General features: G+C 43.6%; 1 protein-coding gene across 4 annotated transcripts in view; it reads right to left on the reverse strand.

Annotated features, from left to right (window-relative positions):
* flna (filamin A, alpha (actin binding protein 280)) overlaps positions 1 to 23,393 on the reverse strand; it is a 53,863-nt gene that overhangs the window by 26,091 nt on the left and 4,379 nt on the right. For all 4 annotated transcript variants that reach the window (XM_080443696.1, XM_080443697.1, XM_080443694.1 and 1 more), the window contains exons 2-9: positions 19,177 to 19,662; positions 6,084 to 6,335; positions 4,831 to 4,928; positions 3,894 to 4,041; positions 3,201 to 3,319; positions 2,980 to 3,057; positions 2,670 to 2,832; positions 2,159 to 2,359 (exon numbers count right to left, since the gene is read on the reverse strand). In XM_080443696.1, coding sequence (XP_080299822.1) covers positions 2,159 to 2,359; positions 2,670 to 2,832; positions 2,980 to 3,057; positions 3,201 to 3,319; positions 3,894 to 4,041; positions 4,831 to 4,928; positions 6,084 to 6,335; positions 19,177 to 19,546 — 1,429 coding nt within the window. In that variant the 5' untranslated portion in view covers positions 19,547 to 19,662. The remainder of the gene's footprint in view (positions 1 to 2,158; positions 2,360 to 2,669; positions 2,833 to 2,979; positions 3,058 to 3,200; positions 3,320 to 3,893; positions 4,042 to 4,830; positions 4,929 to 6,083; positions 6,336 to 19,176; positions 19,663 to 23,393) is intronic.

Below are 23,393 nucleotides of genomic sequence, written 5' to 3' on the forward strand. Positions count from 1 at the left end.
CACCCATCTCTTATCCTCCCCTCTATCTGAATCCCGAGTGTGGACTCAAACACGACAGTGGAGGAAGTGAGTACTTCTCCCCACAGGATACAGGGTGGCCCTCATAGTGCTTGATTAGAAGTGTATAAAACAGGACCAGCTGAGTCATAGTCAGATGGCCCCTGTGGGCAGCTCAGGAAACCCCACCGGAACAGGAGGGTTACAAGCTGAATGAGGACGAAGGCTACTTGTATATCGCACTGGGACAAAGCTAGTACTATCACGAAACATTTGCATGGGATAGATAGACAAACCACATGTAAGGCCTAAAATCCCTTGGTCACCTTGGTACATCATTTTTAGAATCTGGTGTCTAAGACAAAGATATAGTTTTGAGGCCATTCTTTCTTTGAAGGGCCAAGCAACTACAACGCTTGTGTATTTTGGCTGTTTACACTGCATAGCTGTGTCATAATCTATGTTCATAAATCTACAGTTTCGATGCAGTAACTTAGTAACTCATGCATTACTTAGTCAAACAATGATACTGTGGCTCTTACTAATGTCTTAAAAAAATGTCCTGGAAACTTATTTTCGGATTTATCTGCAACACATTATAACAATTGTTTCCACATGGATATGCTAAATGTTTGACTCAGTCCTGGTTCAGAATTTTAGATGCAGATCACACAAATTAGTCTCAAGAAAAGACATGGAATTCAGCACAAACACACACTTAATATAGGAGACAGTGCACTCTTACACCAACACAGATATACGTGTACATATACAAGCACTCAGTCACCAACCAAAACCACCTTGGTATCCTCCAACAAACACACACACACACACACACACACACACACACACACACACACATACAGAGTGGGTACCCAAGAGAGATCCCAGGAAACAGGAAATGACAGCAGAAGGAAGAAGCTGCTCCACAGAGAGGATAGATACCACCAGGCCTCTATAGTACCAAACAGAAGTGGGGGGGTGGGGGGGGGGCAGAGGAACGAGAGACAAGACAGAAAGAGAGAGAACACGACATCCAGTACCATAGCAACAACCCACATGAAAGAAATGACACAAAGTACAAGACAGAGAGAGCAGCAGAGAAAAGGAAGCAAAACATTTCCAAATAATGTCCTGAACTTCAAACAAGGTAACTCCTAATATCAGGCCCACCAACTGAAATAACTGGCATTATTTATTTTGCCTTTTAATAAATGCTATGAATTGAATACACAGGACCACAATGGAAACAAGCCCTTGGGGCTTTTTGTGTTATCCTTTTAGGACCATTGTATAATCGTATCACTGTACTATTTGCAAACTGTTAATAAAGTATTAAATCAATCAAGTATTCAATCAATCTAGATAAACTACAGCCAATGTCAACTGTAAGCCAGTATTCATTCGGGTTGCCCTCCTTCGTTTTATTGTTTCCTTCCTCTTCCTTTCTGCATTTCTCACAAACTACACCTCCTTATCGCTATCGATTCACCCAGTCTTCTCCTTGAAAAAGGACTATACCGGTATCAATGCAGGTATTGGTCATTAAAACATTATTGAACATACCAGAATAACTGAGTCAATGCTGCCCAACATAACTTTGTGGTTAATAAGACAATGGACCACCAAATTTTGTTAATGAATCAATCTTTCCTCCAGGGACTACATTTTCATCTAGGCATTTCAAATCAATCTGCACTTAATAAATCAATAAAAAATGATAACAAAACTGACAAATGATAACCACAGTTATAAGAAACAATGATAACATAACTGCTAATTAATAGCCACAAATTCAAGTCCCTGCAACTTGATTTTCATTCTGAAATGAACAGAATCCAAATGATGAAAATCTAACAAATCACAATATGCTTTGGAAAATGGTCGGCAGTAACGTCAAGTATTCCGTGAGTCAAAGTCAATGGGCTAAGCATGTCAGACCACCAGTATTGGTCCTTTAAACCTAATCCACCAACGAATCCAATAACTACGGCATGCGGCCTCTGCTGGTCCGCTTTCCTGGCTTAAGCCCAATTTATACTTTGTCGAACGGCGGAGTCGCACACAGAAAATAGCCTAACTACAAGTCTCCTCCCCCAACATTATTCAGTTCTAGCTTCCTTCAACTCCCCTCTAATACTGCAGGCTCTCCCTCGCTTACCTTCTCCAACGCTGACGGTGAAGGGGCTCTTGCTGATCTGGCCCCCTGAGAAGGTGACGCAGATGATGTGCTGGCCCTCCTGGGTGGGCGTGTAGGTGCAGCGGTAGCTGCTGTTGCCCTTGTCCTCGATGGTGCACTCCACAGTGTTCTTCTTACCTGCCGGATCCATGATCACCACCTCCACCTCCCCAATGCCAGCACCTGGGACGGAAGGAAGGGAGGAGGGAAAGAGCCAGAAAGAAGGGAAAAGGTGAGGAAGGAAGGAGCAACGAGAGGAGGATGGAAAGCAGAGAATGGGTAGGATTGGGCAGGAATGAAAAGCAGAGTTAGAAGAGAGAGAGACGGACAGAGAGAGAGAGAGAAGGGAGAGAGAAATGTAATGGAATACGTCACAAGAGTTGCTCAACAAAACAAACTGACCTATTCCATTTGTACCCCACATAAATAAATAATAACAGTAGTACAGACAAAAACATCAGCTACAGTATCATCGTCCCTCTTCCTACAGTACCTGCGGTGTAGACATCAAAGTAGGTGCTCTTGTTGGCGATGTTTCCTGAGGGCTCAAGGCCAGGTCCCTGGGCTGTGGCCTTGCTGGAGTCTCCCTGGGCCATGCCCACCTCCACCTCGAAGGGACTCTTATTGATGTTCTGTCCCGCAAACAACACCGTCACCTGGGGAACACAAGGAACCACCACAAGTTAAAACGTTATGACATTTTAAACTTTAATTTAAACTACTAATATTTTTTTTACCTTCATTAAGAAATCATATTCACTTTAGGGCAGTGACGGACATAAGGACTTAAGTCGTTGACTTACCTTGTGCATGCCGGTGACTTTGGGAATGTAGATGACAGAGTAGGTGCGGTTTTTATCATTGTTGGCTGTCACTTTAGCCTGAAGGAAAATAGACAACTGATGTCAAGATACACCAAACCAAGACAGTAAAACCAGCAAAACACTGTCTTTCATCAAGGGCCATATTCCGTTTTTGGTATCAGTGTGAGTGCATGTGGGTTTGTGAATGTGTGTGCGTGTACCTCCTCTCTGTGTCCTGCAGGGTCTTCCACATACACCAGCACCTCTCCCATTCCAGCACTGATGGTCTCCACTGTGAACACTGCCTTCTTCGTTACCACATTACCAATAGGCTCAATACCTGGGCGAAGAGGGACGAGAAGGACAATTAACCACATTAACCCTGCCGTCCCTATTTTGGGCCATATTTTTAAAAAAAAATCAAAAGCTTTCAACATAAAAAAAGAAAGGTTTTAAAGTTAAAATAATTAGCTGATCTACAAGCTCACACCACTTTGCATTGTGATGCCTTGTGAGCTTGTAGATCTGCTATTTTCACTATTCTTCGTATGACTACATAATACTGTATTTAGGGTTAAGTGGTTAGTGTTCAAGTGGTTAAGTAGGGTCCCTAAGGGACAGTCAAATGAAAACAAAATGTCCACATGTCCAAGCATTTTCACACCCTATGGAGTGAGAAGAGGATTACTGCTGTGCAGTTGAAGTGTTTATAGACTTGAGTATTAAAGATGTCTATTATGAGCTGGAGAGTCAATATAGTTTGTATGGAGTAACTTCTTTTGAGTCACTGCTTGTTTACATTTAAACCAGCTTATTTGAAATCTTCATCTATTTTTGCCTTTAGTAAAGCATTCTTCCTGAATTATGGGTGCAGAGTTGTGCAGGCGTGTGCGTGCGTGCATGTGTGTACGTACCAGGCCCATAGGCACGGGCCTTCTTGGGGTTGAGCTTTGGTCTTAGTGGAGCGCCAGGCTTTAGTTTAGACTTGGGGAACTGGGACAGGTAGGTCATGACAGAGTGCTCATCCACATTGGGGTCAACTATCTCCTCTGGAGTTATCACCTATAGGATTACAAAAGGAGAGAAACATGCTTTTGTACTTAAAGTTTAGGCAAGAACCTTCAAAATACCCTTGTATGGGACACACACACACACACACACACACACACACACACACACACACACACACACACACACACACACACACACACACACACACACACACACACACACACACACACACACACACACACACACACACACACACACACACACACACACACACACACACACACACACACACACACACACACACTCAACTGGGGTGAGTACCATGATTTTACATACTGTGATACAAACCACAACCTAACCTCTACCGCAGCCTAAAAGTCTCTCACTTCAAACAACACCTGCGAGACGAACGCTATCGTGCACAAACAGACACTCACCGTCTGATTTACAAAAGACAGGGTTAAGAAGGAGAGCGACCCAATTTCAAAACAGAAACGGAGCTGCAGGCGGAAACGACAGTGACCACAGAACCAACTGTATGCACGCTGCACTGTGCCAGCCGCCAGCCTGCTGCCAGTCATGCAGACACCACTGAGACGTGTCAAACCACTAAAGCTGCACAGCTCAGGATAATTAATACATTTATATTTGGGGACTTCCCAACCAATTTTTTTTATAATTTCTTTTAAAGGTTGACGCTTTTTTTCCCGGACCGACATGAAAGACAATAAGATGTTTGACCAGTTTAGGGTGCATGTTAATCTAGCCTTGTCAACTAACCAACGCTCGGTGGGGTGAAGCCCAATTTTTACTTTGTCACACAATAAAATGTTGAATTACCTGAGGAATGCCCAGCCAGTCATCAGCTTGCTGCATCGCTTCACGGGCGTTGTCCACAGGCTTAGTCTGATCCCACTGGTCCCAGTCAGGGCACAGACCTACAAGAAACACAGAACATCTATAAATATCAACACTGACAAAACAAAAAGAGAGACTGTGCATGGACACACAAAAAGCATAAAATGTTGATGGTTAACGGTTATCTCCTTGTTCGACATGTTGGATAAAGAGAATGTCTAAATGAGTTTGACCCTCCTCATACAGTGCCTCCGTTACAGCCATTAAGTCTAATTACTAGGAATGATATCTTGACTGCCTTTCAAGTTGGCATAAACACCAGGAACAAGCAAAGACATTTGCTGGGGGGGGGCTTACTAAGTATAGAGGGTTTAAGTGGTTATTGTTTAACAATAGTTAAATAATAATGTTGCCTTCTAGTGTCCAGGCTATACGACTCTGAGTCTGCATGATGACTCGCCAATGTGCCCACTGGCTCTATCTCTTCTGTGTTATCAAAAAAGCAAAAATGTATTACTTTTAATTGGACAACTGTTAATAGGTCCAGCTTTTTTCTTTTCCCTTCAGTTGGAAAGAAAAAGCTGCCCTCTGTTCCGTTATCTCTCAATAGAGCCTGTTCGACATCCACAGGTATGACAAAAATTCAAAGCATGTAAACAGTCACCCTTCATTCCCCTCTTTTCCTCACCTACTCCTACCATATAATCTCTCGCTACTTCCCTCCTCTCTCCTCACTTTCCCATTTCACAACGCCATAATGGGAGGTTTCTTGCAGTTTTTCCTGCCCTCAAATTCTCTTACACTTTCTCCGCCCTCAAGGTCAGAGGGTGTCTATTTAGTGTTAGTACGAGGCGTGCTGCCCCTCACAGAATGTTGTGACGCATGTCTCTTTAAGACACGAGGACACTTGCACACAAAACATTCCTGTGTTTTCTCCAGTATGCTTATAGTCGCAGACTACTACTCAGCAAAATCCTTAAAATGTACACTCTAAAGCCTCATTTATTATTTATTTATTCACCATCATGCGGTGAAGCATAAATTATTTAAACCTTGTTTTTTTTATGTCATAATAGGCAAACTGAAACGTCTGAAAATAGCCAATATACAATGCATTTACCCGTGGTTAAGAGGAAAACAAACACTCATTCTGCTGTATACCTGAACACACACAATTCCTTCACCGTTAACGCCCCATAATCAACATGTTCCCATCCCCGCCCATCCATGCTAACCTGGAGCGCAGCTGTCGACCAGTGCCCCCAGGGCGCGGCCACTCTGCCAGTCCCTGCTGAAGTTGGTGATGGGCATCTCAGGCACCTTGTTCTGAATCCATCCCAGCAGCCTCTGCTTGGGCGTCTTCTTCTGCTGCTCTTCCGACTCCTCATCCTCATCCCACATGGGCATGGATATGGAGTAGTGCAGGATCAGGGTCCAGATTAGACCCAGGATCAGCTTCAGGTTCCCATCCACAATGGCTTTAGAGTCTGCGGGAAGGGACAGAGGGGAATTTATAATTCAGAGTTTTGAGTATACATAGTTTCAAAGCCAGGACAAGAGATGAGGAGAGGCACATTCACATTTGTTTTGGTAATATAAACAGTGGTAGTTAACTGGTGGTTAACCAGAGGTGTGTGTGTTGGGGGGGGGATTTTGTGTGGCAAATGCATTTTGTACCGTGAACAATTGTGAATAGACGTGCATATTCACTGAAAACTATTCAGTTAATCTTCAGTGCATTTGGACAAACAAAGAGTGTGAACAGAAAACCCAGCTCAGGACAAGGGCGTAGTCCACTTCTGTGTCAGACAGGTTAAGATATATTATAGATCCTGGTTCAAATTCAAAGGTTATTTTCCCGAATGAGGAATGCTTTAGACCTTCTATACCTTTTGTCAGTAGAGGGGAGAGGAATGCAGACATACATTTGTCAACAATACCCCGGGGGCGAGAACACAATATTTCATGCCGACATGCAATGATTAGGCTACTTCAGCATTTATACTTTAGCAGATTAAACCTACTATGAGAGATGAGCTCAAAACATTTTTAAATCAGACATTATCTCATTTGACATCGCCTGGCACAGTGTAGACGGGAGTAAGAGGAGTAGAAGTTTTGAAATGTTCAGTGTCATGATGAGTCGGGACTGAATTTTCCATTTTCACATTTCACATTTTTTTAACAGCAGCATTAATGTTAATGAGATCTTCTCCTACTGTACATAACAAAAGGAGGAACCATAAATATCAGCATGAGATTTCAATACTAAAAGCCCAGTGTCAGACAATCACCCGTCCATTGTTGAATTTTTTTTTTTATTACAGACCACCACATCCTTAGCCAATTTTGTCAATATTGTATTACGGTGACTTTTACATTTTCGTGATAGCAGTTACCAAATGAGAGGAGCCAAATGAGAGGAGCCAATCACATTTAGAATGGTTGCTTGTTTGGAAGAAACACCTTCATTTTATATTCTCATAGCCAACAAACAAAACAAGACACAACAGAACTGTGGGGCTGAGGACTAGGGCTGGTGGTGTTACTGTCCAAGTTGTTCTAAAATCTAAATGATTTGGGGGCATTTCGCTTTGTTGAGGCAGCACTACATGCAGGGCTGCAAGCACAAGAGAAAGTGATGCAACCAGATACTAGCCCAGACAGGAGGGCGAGAACTACACACATCAACACAGGTTGTTACACAAGATGCAGTTGATCAGGAGGAATGATTGCTCAGGTCCCGACCCTAAGGGGTGGGTGGAGCTGTGTGTGCACCGCACGCGTGCATGTGTGTGTTGGAAAGGGGGATTCCTCTTCAACGGCTGTCAAAGGATTAATGAAGGAACTAAGTGTTAAAACTGTGGATAAGTGCAGCCTGGGGCTGAGGGAACCTCAGATGAAATCTTTTGAGTTTACAAACCATGGGTCAATGAGGATGAAGAAAAAAGGTACAGGTGACGTCGAGTCTCCACCTTAACAGAAACGTCAGAGAGCAGGACTCTTTTTTTGTCCGATGAAGACTGCAAGCTCGAGAAATCACTAGGCATGGACGCAATAAAACCAGCCTGCAATGTAGCCCATCAGTGTGCAAGCGATTTTTATATTCTTCGTAATTATTGTTCTTCGCCCAGCACCTGCCCAACTCTGGGGATTGGATGTGCATGTCTTTCGCTTCAATCTAATGTCAGTTTTTCCTCTTGGCTCACACAACTGTATCCAGTAATACTGGGACCACAGTCTCCCAACTGAAAAATGTGTCCAAGACTCCAAGATTATTTTTATATCATTTGCTTGAAACCAATACAGTGGCTGTTGAAACCAATAGAGTTGAATGTTGTCTGAAGTACAACAGCCAGTCCTGTCGTGCTGCTACTTTCCATTGCAGTTTCTGCATTTGGACCCTATTGCTGTTGTTGGGAACTGTGGTTGGGGCGGGGGGCTAATGAAAGGGGCTGAATATTTAAGGTTTGCAGCAGGGAGACAAGGGGTCTGGCCCAGAGCTGCAGTAAGAGGTCTGAAGATCGGGCTCTGGATAAGGCATCTCAACCAAAGGGGGTTGGGTGAGGTGAAGCTGGGACAAGGGGAATTCTCCAGAAATGCAGAAAGCACATCAAAGAAATAAAGACACACGATTTAGCGTTTCTACGAGATTTCAAATTAACAAACTTTTCCAAGGCCTACTGAGCGATTAATTGGGGGGGTTATTTGCCTAGATACAGAACAACCGGAGTTGGGACATCTGTTGTCCATCTCTGTTGTCTGACTCAGTTTGCCTTGCTGTTGTTCATGTTCCGACAGCGATCCGCTAGCAAGCTGCCAACCTGCGATACATGACATGTCAGCTGCTCACTAGTCAGTGGTGGAAAAATACTTTCCGCATGCAGATCGGAGAGAAGTAAGGCACTGTTTGGACAAGCAGTCACCATGGCAACATTGACTGCGATATATTGACTGTGATTACACACACACACACACACACACGTATATTTCTACAACAACTGAATGCCTTGCTCACTCAAGAAGAGGGGTTTATTTGTCACTTACAGGTACAAGCACCAAAAACACGGATGGAATAGAAGGTGAACAACGTGATGAGGCAAGTCATGAATCATCCTTTGCACAGACTAGTTACAAATATAACAATAATATTGCACAGGTGCTGTAACAGGTATTGTAGACATCCCACTTGATACTAGTATTGCAAAACAAGCTAGTTCTGCTGCATTAGACAAACAAGATGATCAGATCATCTTGCATCTATTCAGGGGAACAACACGTGACCAAAGAATGATTAGATGGGCTACACCAAAGAATGATTAGATGGGATATATCGATAGTGAGAAAGAAATACACGCAAAGAGAGGAAAACAAATGTTGATTTCAGCTGAAAGACGGTGCGTGTTGCGTGCGTGTTTTCAAGGTTTATTTATCGTTATATCGAGTAAAATTATTTGATCTGGTTTCCTCAAGACATTGTAGCAGAATAGTAATACACATACTGCATAAACAAGGAAATAACAAAAGGAATAATCAGAGAATTAAATAGCAGCAGTATCAAGACTGTGCGTGTTCGCGTGCGTGCGAGTGTGTGTGCGTAGTGGAATCCAGTCATGTTAGCACTTGCTGCAGGAATGCCACTCAGCAGTAGCGCATACAGGCAGGGCGTGCCACCAAGCAGCCTGTAGGCCAGCAGAACACCGAAGCCCCAACAGAACCAACCACAACATTACCTGTGCTTTGCAACAGCAGACTAGGGCAGTGGCCAAGTCACAAGGCAGGACAAATGCAACATACAAGTGGTCAGGGGCAAGAGCAGCTAAAGCGATCCTTTAAAAACAGAAGGAAACCCTATTCTCGCACTGTAGTGGGTTGTTGGTCGAGAAGGGCTGTTCAACAAATATGTATACTTGATATTTTTGTTATAAGAAAAAAAATAATCACATAAATATAGGAATATAAGGTCAGTTTTCCTCTATAATCCCATTCAAATTTCAATGCTTTATTTTTCATATTCAAATACATTTTAATATATTATATAAAATAATTTATAGTTGAACAATAATAAACACCCGCATACAAATGCTATAATAACAGGCTAAACAGGCTAAACAAAATAGTGAAACAAACTATATTAAGGGTTATGGCTTTAATATAGGTTCATTTTCAGGGTTTTTGATAAGAGGAGAGTAATATTAGGCTACAACTTCTTGCACAACACAAGACGCATTGGGTGGCAGCGACGTCGTTTACTGCTTCTGTGTGCAGTCAGTGCATGCAATCAAACATTGATGATCATGCATGAAAGCATTTGTTTTCATATCGGTAGGTCAGGAAATGAGTCTTCATTAGATTCGTTACTCAGTACATTTACTGTATAGAGGAAAAAATAAAAACAGTCGAATGGCAATTGCAACATTGGAAGATGGAAGATTTTTATTTTCAAATTCGAATTATATTCCACTCCCGAATTTCGTTCTGACAGCACTATTGCATGCCGGTGTCTCGCACATGAGGCAAGTCATGTGTATAATCCATTGCACAGACTAGTTAGAAATATAGCAATAATATTGGGGAATGCCAATATTCTTCAATACCACCACCCCCTCAACAAAAGAAAACTCCCAACTTGTGTAGTTGTATGTGTAAGTGTTGCCATTTGATTCATGTCTCACACACAATGAAAGCCACTAAACATGCGTGGAATCTGCCAGCATTCCCAGCAGACCACAGCACTCCAAGTCCAATGGAGCCCATATACGGACACGGCCTGTTGCATTCCCCCACTCCTGAATCATACCCCCTAAACCCATCCCCACCCCCTGTGACTGAGTATGTGTGTGACTGTATAGTGTATGAGTCGAGTGTGTGCGTGTGTGTGTGTATGTGTGAGTGTGCGTCTCTGTCATTAAGATGGAGGGAGGAGGGGAGAATAATACAGAAGCAGAGATCAAAAGAGCACGGAGGCTACCGTATTAACCTGTACTGTGTGTGTGTGTGTGTGTGTGTGTGTGTGTGTGTGTGTGTGTGTGTGTGTGTGTGTGTGTGTGTGTGTGTGTGTGTGTGTGTGTGTGTGTGTGTGTGTGTGTGTGTGTGTGTGTGTGTGTGTGTGTGTGTGTGTGTGTGTGTGTGTGTGTGTGTGTGTGTGTGTGTGTGTGTGTGTGTGTGTGTGTGTGTGTGTGTGTGTGTGTGTGTGTGTGTGTGTGTGTGTGTGTGTGTGTGTGTGTGTGTGTGTGTGTGCACTGTCCCCATGAACCGTCTTCCCCCAAATCTCCCATGACTCATTTGTTTGGCTCGCTGCAGCGACACCCAACCATCCCCCCCCCCACCCACCGTGACATCTCCATGACATCATTGTGACCCCTGAACTATCCCAGTCTGACCCAAGGCTTGGAGAAAGAACATCATCCCCGGGAGGGGATTGGATGAGAGTGACAAGAGGAGAGGAAAAAGTTAACCACTTTAAACCCTGTTTAATACTTTGTCATACGATGGGATCGTGCAGCACAAATAAACAAAATGGAGACGTCAGGGTTTATGTGGTTAAGACAGAAGTTTTACCTCAATATTCAGCCTTCACATTTATATAGTATGATGCCTTGTGATGTACAGAAAGGACAGAAACGTTCATCCAGCCACGGCATTCTGGTGTTCACATCCGGGCACCAGAATGCCTGGATGTGACTGGGCATTCTGATCGTTCAATTCCTTCTTGACCAGACATCTCCCAATGTATGACTGGGAAAACTCACCAAGTGGAAACAACCATCACCAATGTGATTTGACATCCAAGTACCAATACTTCAATGGCATTTGCCTAATGTAGGCTATAGTATGTAAGGTGTCTATTGTGTGTGGCAATTGAGTCAGCAGAAACGATACCATATTTTGTGCATGAATACACAGAAAATGACAAATTTTGCCCGATTTAAGCAAAACAAAAGATATCCAATTATATGTGTACCAGGTCAACCAGGACAAGGCACACACAGATTTCTCCCTGGAAAAGGGGGAGGTATGTAGCGGCCACCATAAAACCCAGTCATACAGAACATTGTGAGGAAATGTCATACATTCCATACCCTCCTTATCACTGATGTGTGCGTGTGTGCGTGTGTGCGTGTGCGCGCGTGTGTGTGTGTGTGTCCACTAGTATAGCACTGTATGCCTGCTAAGTACTCAGATCATAGTATTCCCGGGATGATGGTAAAATAAATTCCATTCGTTGTCCTTTGTTCATGTAATCGAGACACCACAAAAGGTGAATTAAAAACATGTCAGCATAAAACCCAAAGAGACCTTTTAAAGGAAGTGACAAATCACCGAGCTTATACATCTTACTGTAACCTGCAGCTTTACAATTACAAAATGAATGCAACTTGAAGCCTCCATATCCCCTAAGCTGGGAGTCTCCTTCCCTCCCTGTTACCCTCTCCAACTCCAACAAGCAACATGCTACTACACTTCCTCTCCTTCCTCTCTACTCCTTCCAGTCATCCCTCCCTCCCTCTCTCGCTACTTCTCTCCCTCCGCTGGAAAAGTTCCTCCTGGTTTTTTAGCCTTAAAAGGGCAGAAGCAAACTGGATCCTGGCAGCCCACCCATTCCCCGGGCTCTGGTTACAGACAGAGAAAGGAGGGAGGGTAGGGGAAGGGTGGGAGGGATTTGTGGAGAGGAGGGGAAAGAAAGAGAGGAGAAAAGGCAGAGAGAAGTGCTGTGTGGGACATTTTTAAAGCCCACACTGACAGCAGGCTACGATAGGCCGAGATGTCCCGAAGCGAGGACAGGGGATAGGCTGAGACGTTAAATGTGAGGAGAAGGGGATTGGCCCACGCAGGGGGGAAAAAAAGGAGAGAAGATTAGATGCAAAGGGGGAGCGGGGAGAGGCTAAGGAATCACTGTGGGAGAGGGGACGAAGGAGTTGAGGAGGTGAAAGGAGGACATGGGTGCAAAAGTGATGAACGAGGTGTAACACCACGTGGCTTTCATCAAGGCTGTGTTTCCTGAAAGCTTCAGAGAACTCATATCACCCTAAAGGCAGAGTTTTGAGTTTTGCCTGTAATTTATCGGTGTTTATTTTTAATTAAAACTTTTTTTGGGGGGGCAGTAAAAGATTATAAACTTATAAAGTAAAAATTATATCCACACATTTTACCAAAAGAAAGGTTTTTTTCATGATCAAAATCTTCTTTTGTTCATGAGCAAAATCTTCTTACATGATGAACCAATGCAAAACAATTGTCTTGGTTGCGCATCATGCAGTGCACGGGAAATAGCAGATCTACAACAAGTTCAACATGTTGTGCTGCACCATGTTGTGAGCTTGCAGATCTAATATTTTCAGTGCGTGTGATACCCGTATGAATGAAGTATAAACAAGAATGTTCAGGGATAATGTTGCAGTGCAGTTGAGCACCATGAAAAGCCTCGTTTAATTATTTTCATTCTGCAATGTCAAAACTATTAGTATTAAGATAGTAGCAATCTTGTGGATGGTGCTTTACGTTCACAAAAACAATCTTTCATGCCCACTCCACTTCCCTTGTTGAATTTGAACGTAAGCCACTGGGCATAAGGGCACCTTTCCAATGCTGTGAAGTCATAATAACCCCAACCACCATTGTGCTGAACGGGAATGTCCACTCTGCTAATCCTCAGTGTCCACTTGACCAATCCCCTTTGCCCGTCCAGACAGGAAGTTATGCTAATGATAATGAGCTGGCAGGAAGTGATCCATTTCAACCCAACAGTGTGGTTTAACTCAGTCTAACTCTTTGGCCAACATTCCACCCTGACCCCCCCCTTCCCTTTTATCTTGTTTCTGAAAACATATGATTACATTTAATGCTATGTGACATCCCTGAACTTGGCAGATTTTCTATAAAGATACAATTTCTTCCCCAGGAGGCAATTTGCTTTAGTCATTATCAGATTACAGCTGCAGTTACAGTGAAGAGAGCGAATCACAGGACAATGGTCCGAGCAACACTAATGCGCAACAGGGCTCAAACACATTTGAATAAAATTGCCTATAGTTGGGATATTATCCATCTTTACTGCCCCAAAACATCTGCTTTAGCACAATCTCAAATAATTATTTACTTCACTTCTCAAAATGTATTTAATTACGGTTAATTTATGGGCTATTTATGCTTTTATTTTAAAGTGATGGTCGAGACAGGACAGGTGGGAGAGAGGGGAGATAACATGCAGCAAACAGAGCCTTAGATCAGATTTGAGCCATGAAGGCATTTAGCCATGATGTGGTACATGCACGCTCACCAGGTGAGCCACTAATGTATTTTTACATTTCTTCTTTGTTGCAGTGCAATGGAGACTATACATGAGTTGTGATCAAGCTTGCATCGTCATACATGTGCCTTCAACTGCTGCTCTGCAAAATGACTCCAAAAACTCTTTTGTGTGACCACAAGATGATGTTTCTCTGCCAGTGAAATGAGGCTGGAATTGGGAATCACTTCCACACTTCCCTAGACAGGTTTCTCCACCTGAAGAGTACACAATACACCATCATTAAGCTTGCCCATGTAGGCATGGCCATTTCTCCATCCACACAACATCCCCAAAACACCTCTCCCTTGTTCATATGGACTCGTCCATAGTAAAGTCACCAGTATTAATGTAACTCTGGGAGTGTACCAATGTGACCAATATGGAGTTACAAATGGGTATATTAACACTGAGAATTTTACTGTGTATGGGGCAACAACCCTGGAGCACAATTGAACAAAACAAAAACCTACTACCATACCATTCCCAAATCTGACTAACCTAATAGGCTTTAGTCACTGCATATACGCAGTCATGGTGAATCAGTGTGAAACACACACACACACACACGTTGTTGACTGACAATTAGGTCACCCTGAGGGTTGACATTCTATACTCTCACCATCATCTGCTTTGTAGACATTAATTTATCACAGAGTTCCTTTCCTGGCATATTTCATTCTGGTATGAGTAATGAACTTGCCACGGTGCTTGTCACAACTTGAACCAGTCCCCTTGACAATGTCATTTATAACGTTGTGATTATCCACTTGTAATCATTTCAGTAATCATTTTTGAAAAGTTTGAGAAATTTGAAAAGTTTCGAAAATGTTCTACTATAATGACATGCCCAAAATAAAGACGTCGGGCTGAAAGTGGTTAAAGCTGAGAACCGAATCCAGGTTTAACTATCACACTCCAAAGACAACTAGATTAACACTCCACACAGGGAGACATCTCATCGTCTGACGTAAACTCATCTCTATAGCTTTAGCCATTCTATGCAACAACATATCATTATTATGTAACAAGTGAAAACTGTCCGATAGTTGGCCAACAGGCCCTTGTCTCAACCTGTGAGTGCTGTTAGTGCTGTGAGTGTTCTCAGGTTGGTACAGGGGAGGAGTCAGGAGCAGAGTTGCATCACAGCTGAGCACATTACTAATTCTGCCTCAGTGGATGACTGGATGGGAAGAGTTTGACGTTATTACGTGTGTAGTCTTGTTTCCTCTGAGCTGTACAAGCTGGGTGAGACACAGAAGAGCTATAAACCCCATCCGACACAGGGCTGGGTTCCACTGACACGATCGCGGTGTACACGTACATGCTCCTGACAAGATGCTGATGAGAGATTAGCATCCCCAAGCGAACACTTTTTAATTAGTTGATTAAAATAAAATCAATTGTATTCTGCTCAACAACCAGTATGTGTAGAAGCTTCAACGAACTCAGGCACAGCACACACACAGCTCTCAGGTGATGCCAAGTGAATTGATTGAACTTGTTCAAACAAGGGGGTGATGAGCACGGTGGAAAAGTAAGCACACACACTTACACTTGCCTACGCATGTAGACAAACACACACACACACCCTCGGTTGAGTGAACTGATCATTGTAGAAATGTCCCAACAGAGACTTTATAGAACATATCAATCAACAAACCAGCCAAGTTGAGCCAACCACCCCTAGCGTATGTCAGAACTCACCACACTTTATCAGCCAGCAATCAAACACAAATATACATATTCTTGTACATACAGTACAACTCGAGTAAAGCCTAATTCATACTTTATATCCAATCTATTCTTACAAAAAAAACGTGACCCATCTTTAGTTGAAAATCTATTATCTTTGGAGACACTGTCATACGACAAAGTATAAATTAGGCCTAAGGATGATACATGGACATGAATCTATGCACAGTACGCGTGAATGTATGCACAGTACACACACATACCAATGTGACACATGCGCACACTACATGGTAGAGGACCACAGTTCTGTCTCATTATAGCATCTTCATATAGCATGTCAACATGACTCAGCGGCAAATGGCCACTTCTCATCTCATTTACACCACAGCCAGCTAGGTGGCAGCCTTGTCGCTCATGCAACAGGCTCTCGATTCAATTGCAATAGATGTGGGTTCTCATCTGAAATTGTCTGTAATCATGTGCCTAGTACTGCCTTAGTGGTAGATCATGTGAGGCTTGGCTTTTCATCTGAACGGCAAGGTGAGATTACCTGTTGGGGCCGGATCTTAGTGCAATAGTCAGACTCAGTCCTATACGAATAAGAGGAGGGGTGTGTCCCTGGCACTAAAACCGAGTCATATAAAGCTGAGTCAGTTAAGTACTTACTGATATTCATAATTGTACTGAGCACATGTTGATGCCTGCCTGTTGTGATCTGCAGATTATGTAAAGATCCAGAGGTTTTGCAGTTTAGGAACAATGGCACTTTCAACACCCCAAAAAAAAACAGTTACCAAATTCACATCAAATTCAACCACGGTCCAAGTCAAGTGAAGCAGGAGTGTAGCAGGACCAATCTGGGCCGCCCACCACTATTAAAAGAACACAAAAATGAGACCAGAGGAAATGAGTTTGTTTTTAGTTAGATTAGTAAATTCATGTCAGATCCACAGGTCAGCTCTAAGGCCATCAAGTAATTTGTGATTCCACGCTAGCAAGTGGGCCATGACAATGTTATGGAACATGCTGTTGCATACCAACACTCAGTTCTAGAGCAGGGTGCAAAACATGGTGCTTATAGCACACCAACACCAACAGACATCGAACAGACATCATCAGAAAAGCAAACATGATTAATCAAGAGAGATCGTAAAATGCAGACACAAAAGTGCAACATCCCCAAGAGCAAAAGACATAAGATATTAACTCCAAAGTCCCATAGTTAAATTAACATGATGTGGACATGGCACAAAGACCAAATCTGATGGTAAAACACTGAAACCTAGATGGATGGACCAGGAACTTCAAATAAGAGGGAGAGACCTCATGCATCATGCAAGAGTCCCGATGGCACTTTGGCAATTTGTGGCAAGGATTGCCATCTGGGTGTGTCCATTTTCCGTAGTGAAAGGAGGAAGTTAAGGAGGAGTGTGGACTCCTCTCTCTCATCTCCAGATTAAAGTGACTCAAGCGGAGTAGCTAAGATGAGAGTGACTCAGCTGAGAGGGCGGTCAGGCACACAGACAGTGCTGATTGGATGGCTCATCATCACTGTCCAGCACAGCAGTTTGATTGTCAGGAGTTTATCGTTCAATTAACACATTTGGGAAATGAGGGGCACTATTCCATTAGAAATGAATGGGGGGGGGGGCATGGGGGAGAAATTATAACATCTCTGAAACATAGGGATGCTATACTGCTAAAGGCTAGATGGAATGCTAAAGACTAGACAAGACTGAATGAGAGGGCTATTCTAGTACGAATTGAGAAATCCACACACCCATTTAGTTCCTCTTTAGATGTGCACAGACCATAGTGTTTATTTCTTCATTTTAGAACGAGAAAGCAGCCTACCGATAACTGGGTGCGTGATCCATCCGTCCATATGTGGATGGAACACACCCTGTTACATACACACAGTCAGTCAGGGGACCGAGTGTTGTGACATTAAGACAGGGCATAACTATAATAACACCATAATCTTTTCTGGTGATCTGCAGCCCCACCTCTTCCTTTCCATGTGGCTGAATATCAGGGTCTCTATAGTTTCTTATGGACTATTGCCCTCTCCATTTACCCTAAGTGACAAGAGGACTTACAACATGCCAAGTATAAAGAATGAGGAGGTCATTGAGGAGACATGCCCCAGCCCCTGTCTGATTCATAGATGCCCAGCAGTGACTCAGACCGTTACAGACATTTATTCACTCATGTCTGTGCCATGGTCTCTACCACCATGGAAAGAAGAATAGTGAAAACTGAAGGATAGGAGTAGGAGCCATCTATTCAATAAGCCATATGTCAGACCGGTGACATAAATCAGATCAGCATAAAAGTTATTTAATTTTAAGTCAGTTGAACAACTGCTAAAACTCACCCCACACTTATGTGTAGCATGCAGCTGCATGTATACAAAACCCATTAAAATCGTACTAGTTTTATGCCACCCAGTCTGAGCCAACTTATTTATGTCTATAGCGCTTTGGGAGACCCGGTTCCTGCCCACTGGCACTGCAGAACATGAGGACAGACAATAGGCCTGTGTGTTTGTGTCTCCTCTCCACCTAATCATCTCTCTTCGCCTAGTACAAGGCCTTAACTACATCCAGGCCCACAAAGTTCGGTCCGGCCCAGTCGCCAGACGGCGTGCAGAGGGGAGCAAACGGCGAAGCCTGGGGCTCCGTTACAAAAGCCCAAAGCAGCACTGATCGGGACAGCCCAGACAAAGCGCTGCGCCTTTGAGCAAAAGCAACCAGAAAACGCCTAGTTTCTCACAAAAAAACACGCTCACGTCGTTATCACCGCGCTGTCATATTCCTTTTACATTTTGTTCACAGAGGGAAAGGGTGGACGCTAGACTAGTGTGTGATTTCACAACTATTTGCGTGACGACAGATTCGTATATCCTTTAGGAATCACGGCGCAAACTTTTGCTAAACTTTATTCCGCTATTCACAGAGACAGAGTTGCTGTCAGCGACTCGGCATTAACGCTCAGGTCATTACTTACAAAACCAAGCCTGTCGATATGATTGACAATGTGGCCGATTTTGGAATTGTGAAGTTGACTGATTCGTTCTGCAATAACCAGAACGAATCATGGATGGGGTACATTAGAAACGTTAGAAAAGTACAGCTCCACCTGTGCAGAATGTGGAGGAAAGTGTGTGTAAGTAGGTGTGTTAGACTCGATTGGAACGATGCCCATATCCTACACGTTTTCATAAGCCAATAAGTTGTAGCCTACACATGTCGGCATTTCTTGCACATGATCAAACTATCTTACACAGTCTACGGATCAAACGTAGCATAAATATGGCATGTCCTTTAAAAAACTTCACCCACCTATGGACACCAGCTTGATGTTCTCTTTGTCCAAGAACTCCAACGCCACCGAGACGTTCTCGAGCTGCATCTGACGGAAGGTGGGCCTCTGGTTGTACTTTCTGAACATCTTCTTCTGGGACAGGACCTCCAGGAGCCCGATGAGCCGCAGTCCGTCTCCCAGGTCCGTCTGGAGGTTGCCGAGTCGCTTGTTGACGCACTTCAAGTGCTCGTTGCACCAGCGCGTGAAGGTGTTCTGCTGGATCTTCTTCCATGGCGCGTCCTCGGCCAGGTCTTTCTCCGTGGCGGGCATGTCTGCGTCCTTGTCCGGGGAGAGAGCGTTGGGAGCGGGCGCGGTGCTCTGGTGGGGACGGGGGTGGGAACCACTCATTTTTATGGTCTCGGGTGCCTCTCCGGTTCGCTGGCTGGGTTTGGAGGGTGGAGTCTGTTCGAGTTGCAGGGCCGCTCCCTCTCTGTTTGCTGCTCTCTTGGCTGGAGATTTTCTGTCTGCGGGAGAGAGAAGAGCGAAAAGAGAAGCGTGAATATGAGGAGAAGGAATATAGCCCGGAGCTAGTGATTTCGCAAAGAAAGTAGGCGTTTTATGATTATGAACGTTGTTTGGAATAGAAAAAAGCTCGTGAAAGCTCATGAAATGTTGAGATGAATTTGTCCCTCTCCGCCTCCATAAACATCAACGGTGTCGGGCTGTCGGCCATACTATAGAGAAGAGTACTGTAGCTTAGTACAGTCACAGTGGTTCTCAAAAGTGGATTCCAGGGACTCTCAGGGTTCCTTTTGGGGTTCTAAATGTACCCTTACAAGTCTGCAACTCTTGAAAGTATACAAATGTAACCAAATGGACCCGTCAGGGTCCATTTGGTTCCATTTGTATACTGTCAGAGTTAAATGGAGACCTTGAAATGTAAAAGTTTGAAAACCATTGGCCTAGTACATCCACATTCCACACCACCAAGCTCTGGTCATTTAAGATCAGTCCATATCTGGATCATTAGTGGGTCAAATAGTCTATCTTATGTCCTATAGTGTTTGAGCCTGAATCCCCGAAATGTGTGTTTTAGCCTTTTTTCATGTTTGCTTAAAAGATAACGGCTGTCAGGAGATTAGACTACATGAAGGCAAGCAAGGTCGAACTTTTAATAAAGTAACATAGGAGTGAAAAGCCATGTTCAACAATCTCTCACTTCTGTCACTTGTTGGTCCCTCTTCCATTCTCTCGCACTCACTCTCACCTCTCACTACGTGTCAATACCTGAAGACGACGTTGATGAAACTGCATTCTCACATTCTAACAACCAACATTGGCCCCAGGGATCAGTAAAAGGCTAGAGACACACACCCCCTCCCATGTGTGTGTGTGTGTGTGTGCGCGCACATGTGTATTAGTTTATGCAAGCTCAGTTAAATCTATCAACATAAATACAATGAGACACATGCTACAGGTTGTTTTATAATGTTTACTTATGTAGGGAAGGGATAAGCTTTTAAAACATTGAACAGAATGACCATATCCCATAGGCACTTAATAATGATTGTCCTCATTTGTTTCTCTCCTTCATTTATGACATAGTTAACAGAGGCTACCATTTGAGGATGACGCTAATGGAAGGAAAAGGTGAATAGTTTATTGGGGGCCACAAGTTGGAGCGAGTCCTTGAAAGAGGTGAGGTCATTGACCATATTCACAGTGGCAATTTTGCTCTCAAACCTCCATCCTCTACCCCCGAGTATGACGTAAGAACAAAATGACCACTGTGTGAATATGGTCTCTACTCTATACTCTAGTCTAGTCTATACTATATAAGGTTGGATACTTTCGGGTGGAGGACCCACTGTCAGAAGGCCCAGAGTTCTTAGCTTCACTTGTAATTCTGCACGGGAGGCTCATGTCCGGATCTTGTGGAGATCATTTGCCTGATGAAGACCTAGAGGGTCGAAACGTTGCAAAATTAAAAAGTGAGTTTCTTGGAGCTTGAGAACAGTGTGCGGACTTCCTTCTTCTTTTCCTTGATTCTTCCCTTGATGTCCAGCACCTGGCCTAAATGTAGGCATGGGATGTGCACACAATCTTCTCTTTGAACGGATCTTGTGGAGGACAGAGGTCATGGGCCTCAGGCCACAATTAAATAAATATTAGCGTTTGAAAAATAGACAAACAGTGCAGCGTGAAATGAGCTGGGACATATGCAGACAGGGTGTATTATTGCCTGCGGTTCTCATTATCTATTGGTCACGAGCACAGATGCCTGCGCCCGCAGTATGTATCCGCAATGCTTGTGCGACTGTGCATATGTCTGTGTGTTTGTGTGCATTTATATCTTACAGTGTATGTTGCTGACTGCATTTGAGCATGGATGGTGATGTGTGACATCATGCTTTGAGAAGTCTTATCTCCAAATAGGACATAACGCTGGTCCGCCTGACAAATGTGAGTGTGTCTAGACATCGGGCCCCTCCTTTCTGTGTCTTGGCTATATTGCCCAACCAAGCAAAGCTAGCTTGAGTTCATACATCAACTATGCACCCCTATAACAAACTTTTGGCAGAGCATCATGTCTTTAATGGCTACAGCTCCCTCTCATATCACCAGCCTCACGTCACCAGTGGGCAGCCAAATATCACAAGGGACAATGTTGGGTCAGGTAAACATATGGAGTGGATTACCTTATCTTTTCCTTAAAAGTCTACAGTCGAGAGGGGCACATCAAAGATGCTGTCCATATTGGCTCATTTAAATTAATGTAATTGAGCAGAAAGTATTTGTAGATACCATTTGTAAGTGTTGTGCATTCTCAGTTAAATTAACACAGTGGGTTTTACTGTGTACACTACAGGATGGTGAGTAAAAGGGAACACGGCAGACCCTTACTGGTCCATTTTGCACCCTCAGGGTTAAAAGTGGCACTCAGGATTTTACTGTGAAGATGGTAGATTGAGCAGGAGTGGGATGCACATTCACCCTCAAACGTCACCAGGACACAGTGATATACAGTATGCCACTCAAACTGAAGGGTGAATTCTTTTGACATCAACAGTGCTGATCTGTAGGAGACCCCCCTTTGTCTCGCTGTGAGTTTAGCTACAGCAGTGGAATAAGACAGTGGTTTTCAAACTTTTTCATGTCAAGGACCACCAAACTGATATGTATTTGGCCACGGACCCCCATCTGAAAATATTCTGTGCCAGGGACCCCCATACAAGATTTGTGTTGACCAAATAATTTGGTCACAAGATTTTTTTTTAAATAGCAGATCTTCGAGCTCACAACACATCGCACTGATTTCTTTTGACCTCAACAGTTCTGATCTATCTAGGAGACCCCTTTCTGTCTCACTGTGAGTTTAGCTATAGCAGAACAACAGTGGCTGTAAAGACAGAGAGAGATGCGATGGTTTAGCTTTGACTAAATAAGGAGTTCGGTGCCAGGAGCCACAGTGTGGCCAGCAGCCATCTAAGAATGTTTTTTTTTGTGTGTGTGTGTGTGTGTGTGTGTGTGTGTGTGTGTGTGTGTGTGTGTGTGTGTGTGTGTGTGTGTGTGTGTGTGTGCGTGTGTCTGCGTGTGCGTGTGTCTGCGTGTATGTGTCTCTATGTGTCTTTGTGTGTCGTGTGTCAGTGTGGTTGGAGAATTGAGGGAGAATCTGAGGAATGCCCTCCCTCCCCATAGCAACCCTATAACCCCCAGCCTTAATGACCCCCCAATAAAAGAGCCCCATTAATCTAATACACACACACACAAATGCTTTTGCTTTCACCAGGCCATTTAAAAACAATGGAACAATGGATTTAAGCAGTTTATTCACAATTTAACAATGTTCCCTAGATGCACAATCCACCATGTCTCCATCATTTCCACAATTTCATTGCTTGCAAACTTGCCTCACAACACTCACTACGGTGGCTACAGTAATTTGGTGGAGTCTGAAGGCAAGACAGATAAACAGTGGAAACAGGAGCATGCATGGACAATATGATATAATATAAGAGATGAAGGACGAGAGAGAGAGACATTATGTAAAGGTACTGATAGATGCAGATGCAGATGCGCATACACACACACACACACACACACACACACACACACACACACACACACACACACACACACACACACACACACACACACACACACACACACACACACACACACACACACGCACACACACACATACATAAATATATACGCACACATGCGGACGCACACACACTCACACACCCCTGTG

This window comes from Gymnoscopelus braueri (assembly GCF_963280865.1).
Source record: "Gymnoscopelus braueri genome assembly, chromosome: 12".
In the NCBI taxonomy this organism is placed as follows: Eukaryota; Metazoa; Chordata; class Actinopteri; order Myctophiformes; family Myctophidae; genus Gymnoscopelus; species Gymnoscopelus braueri.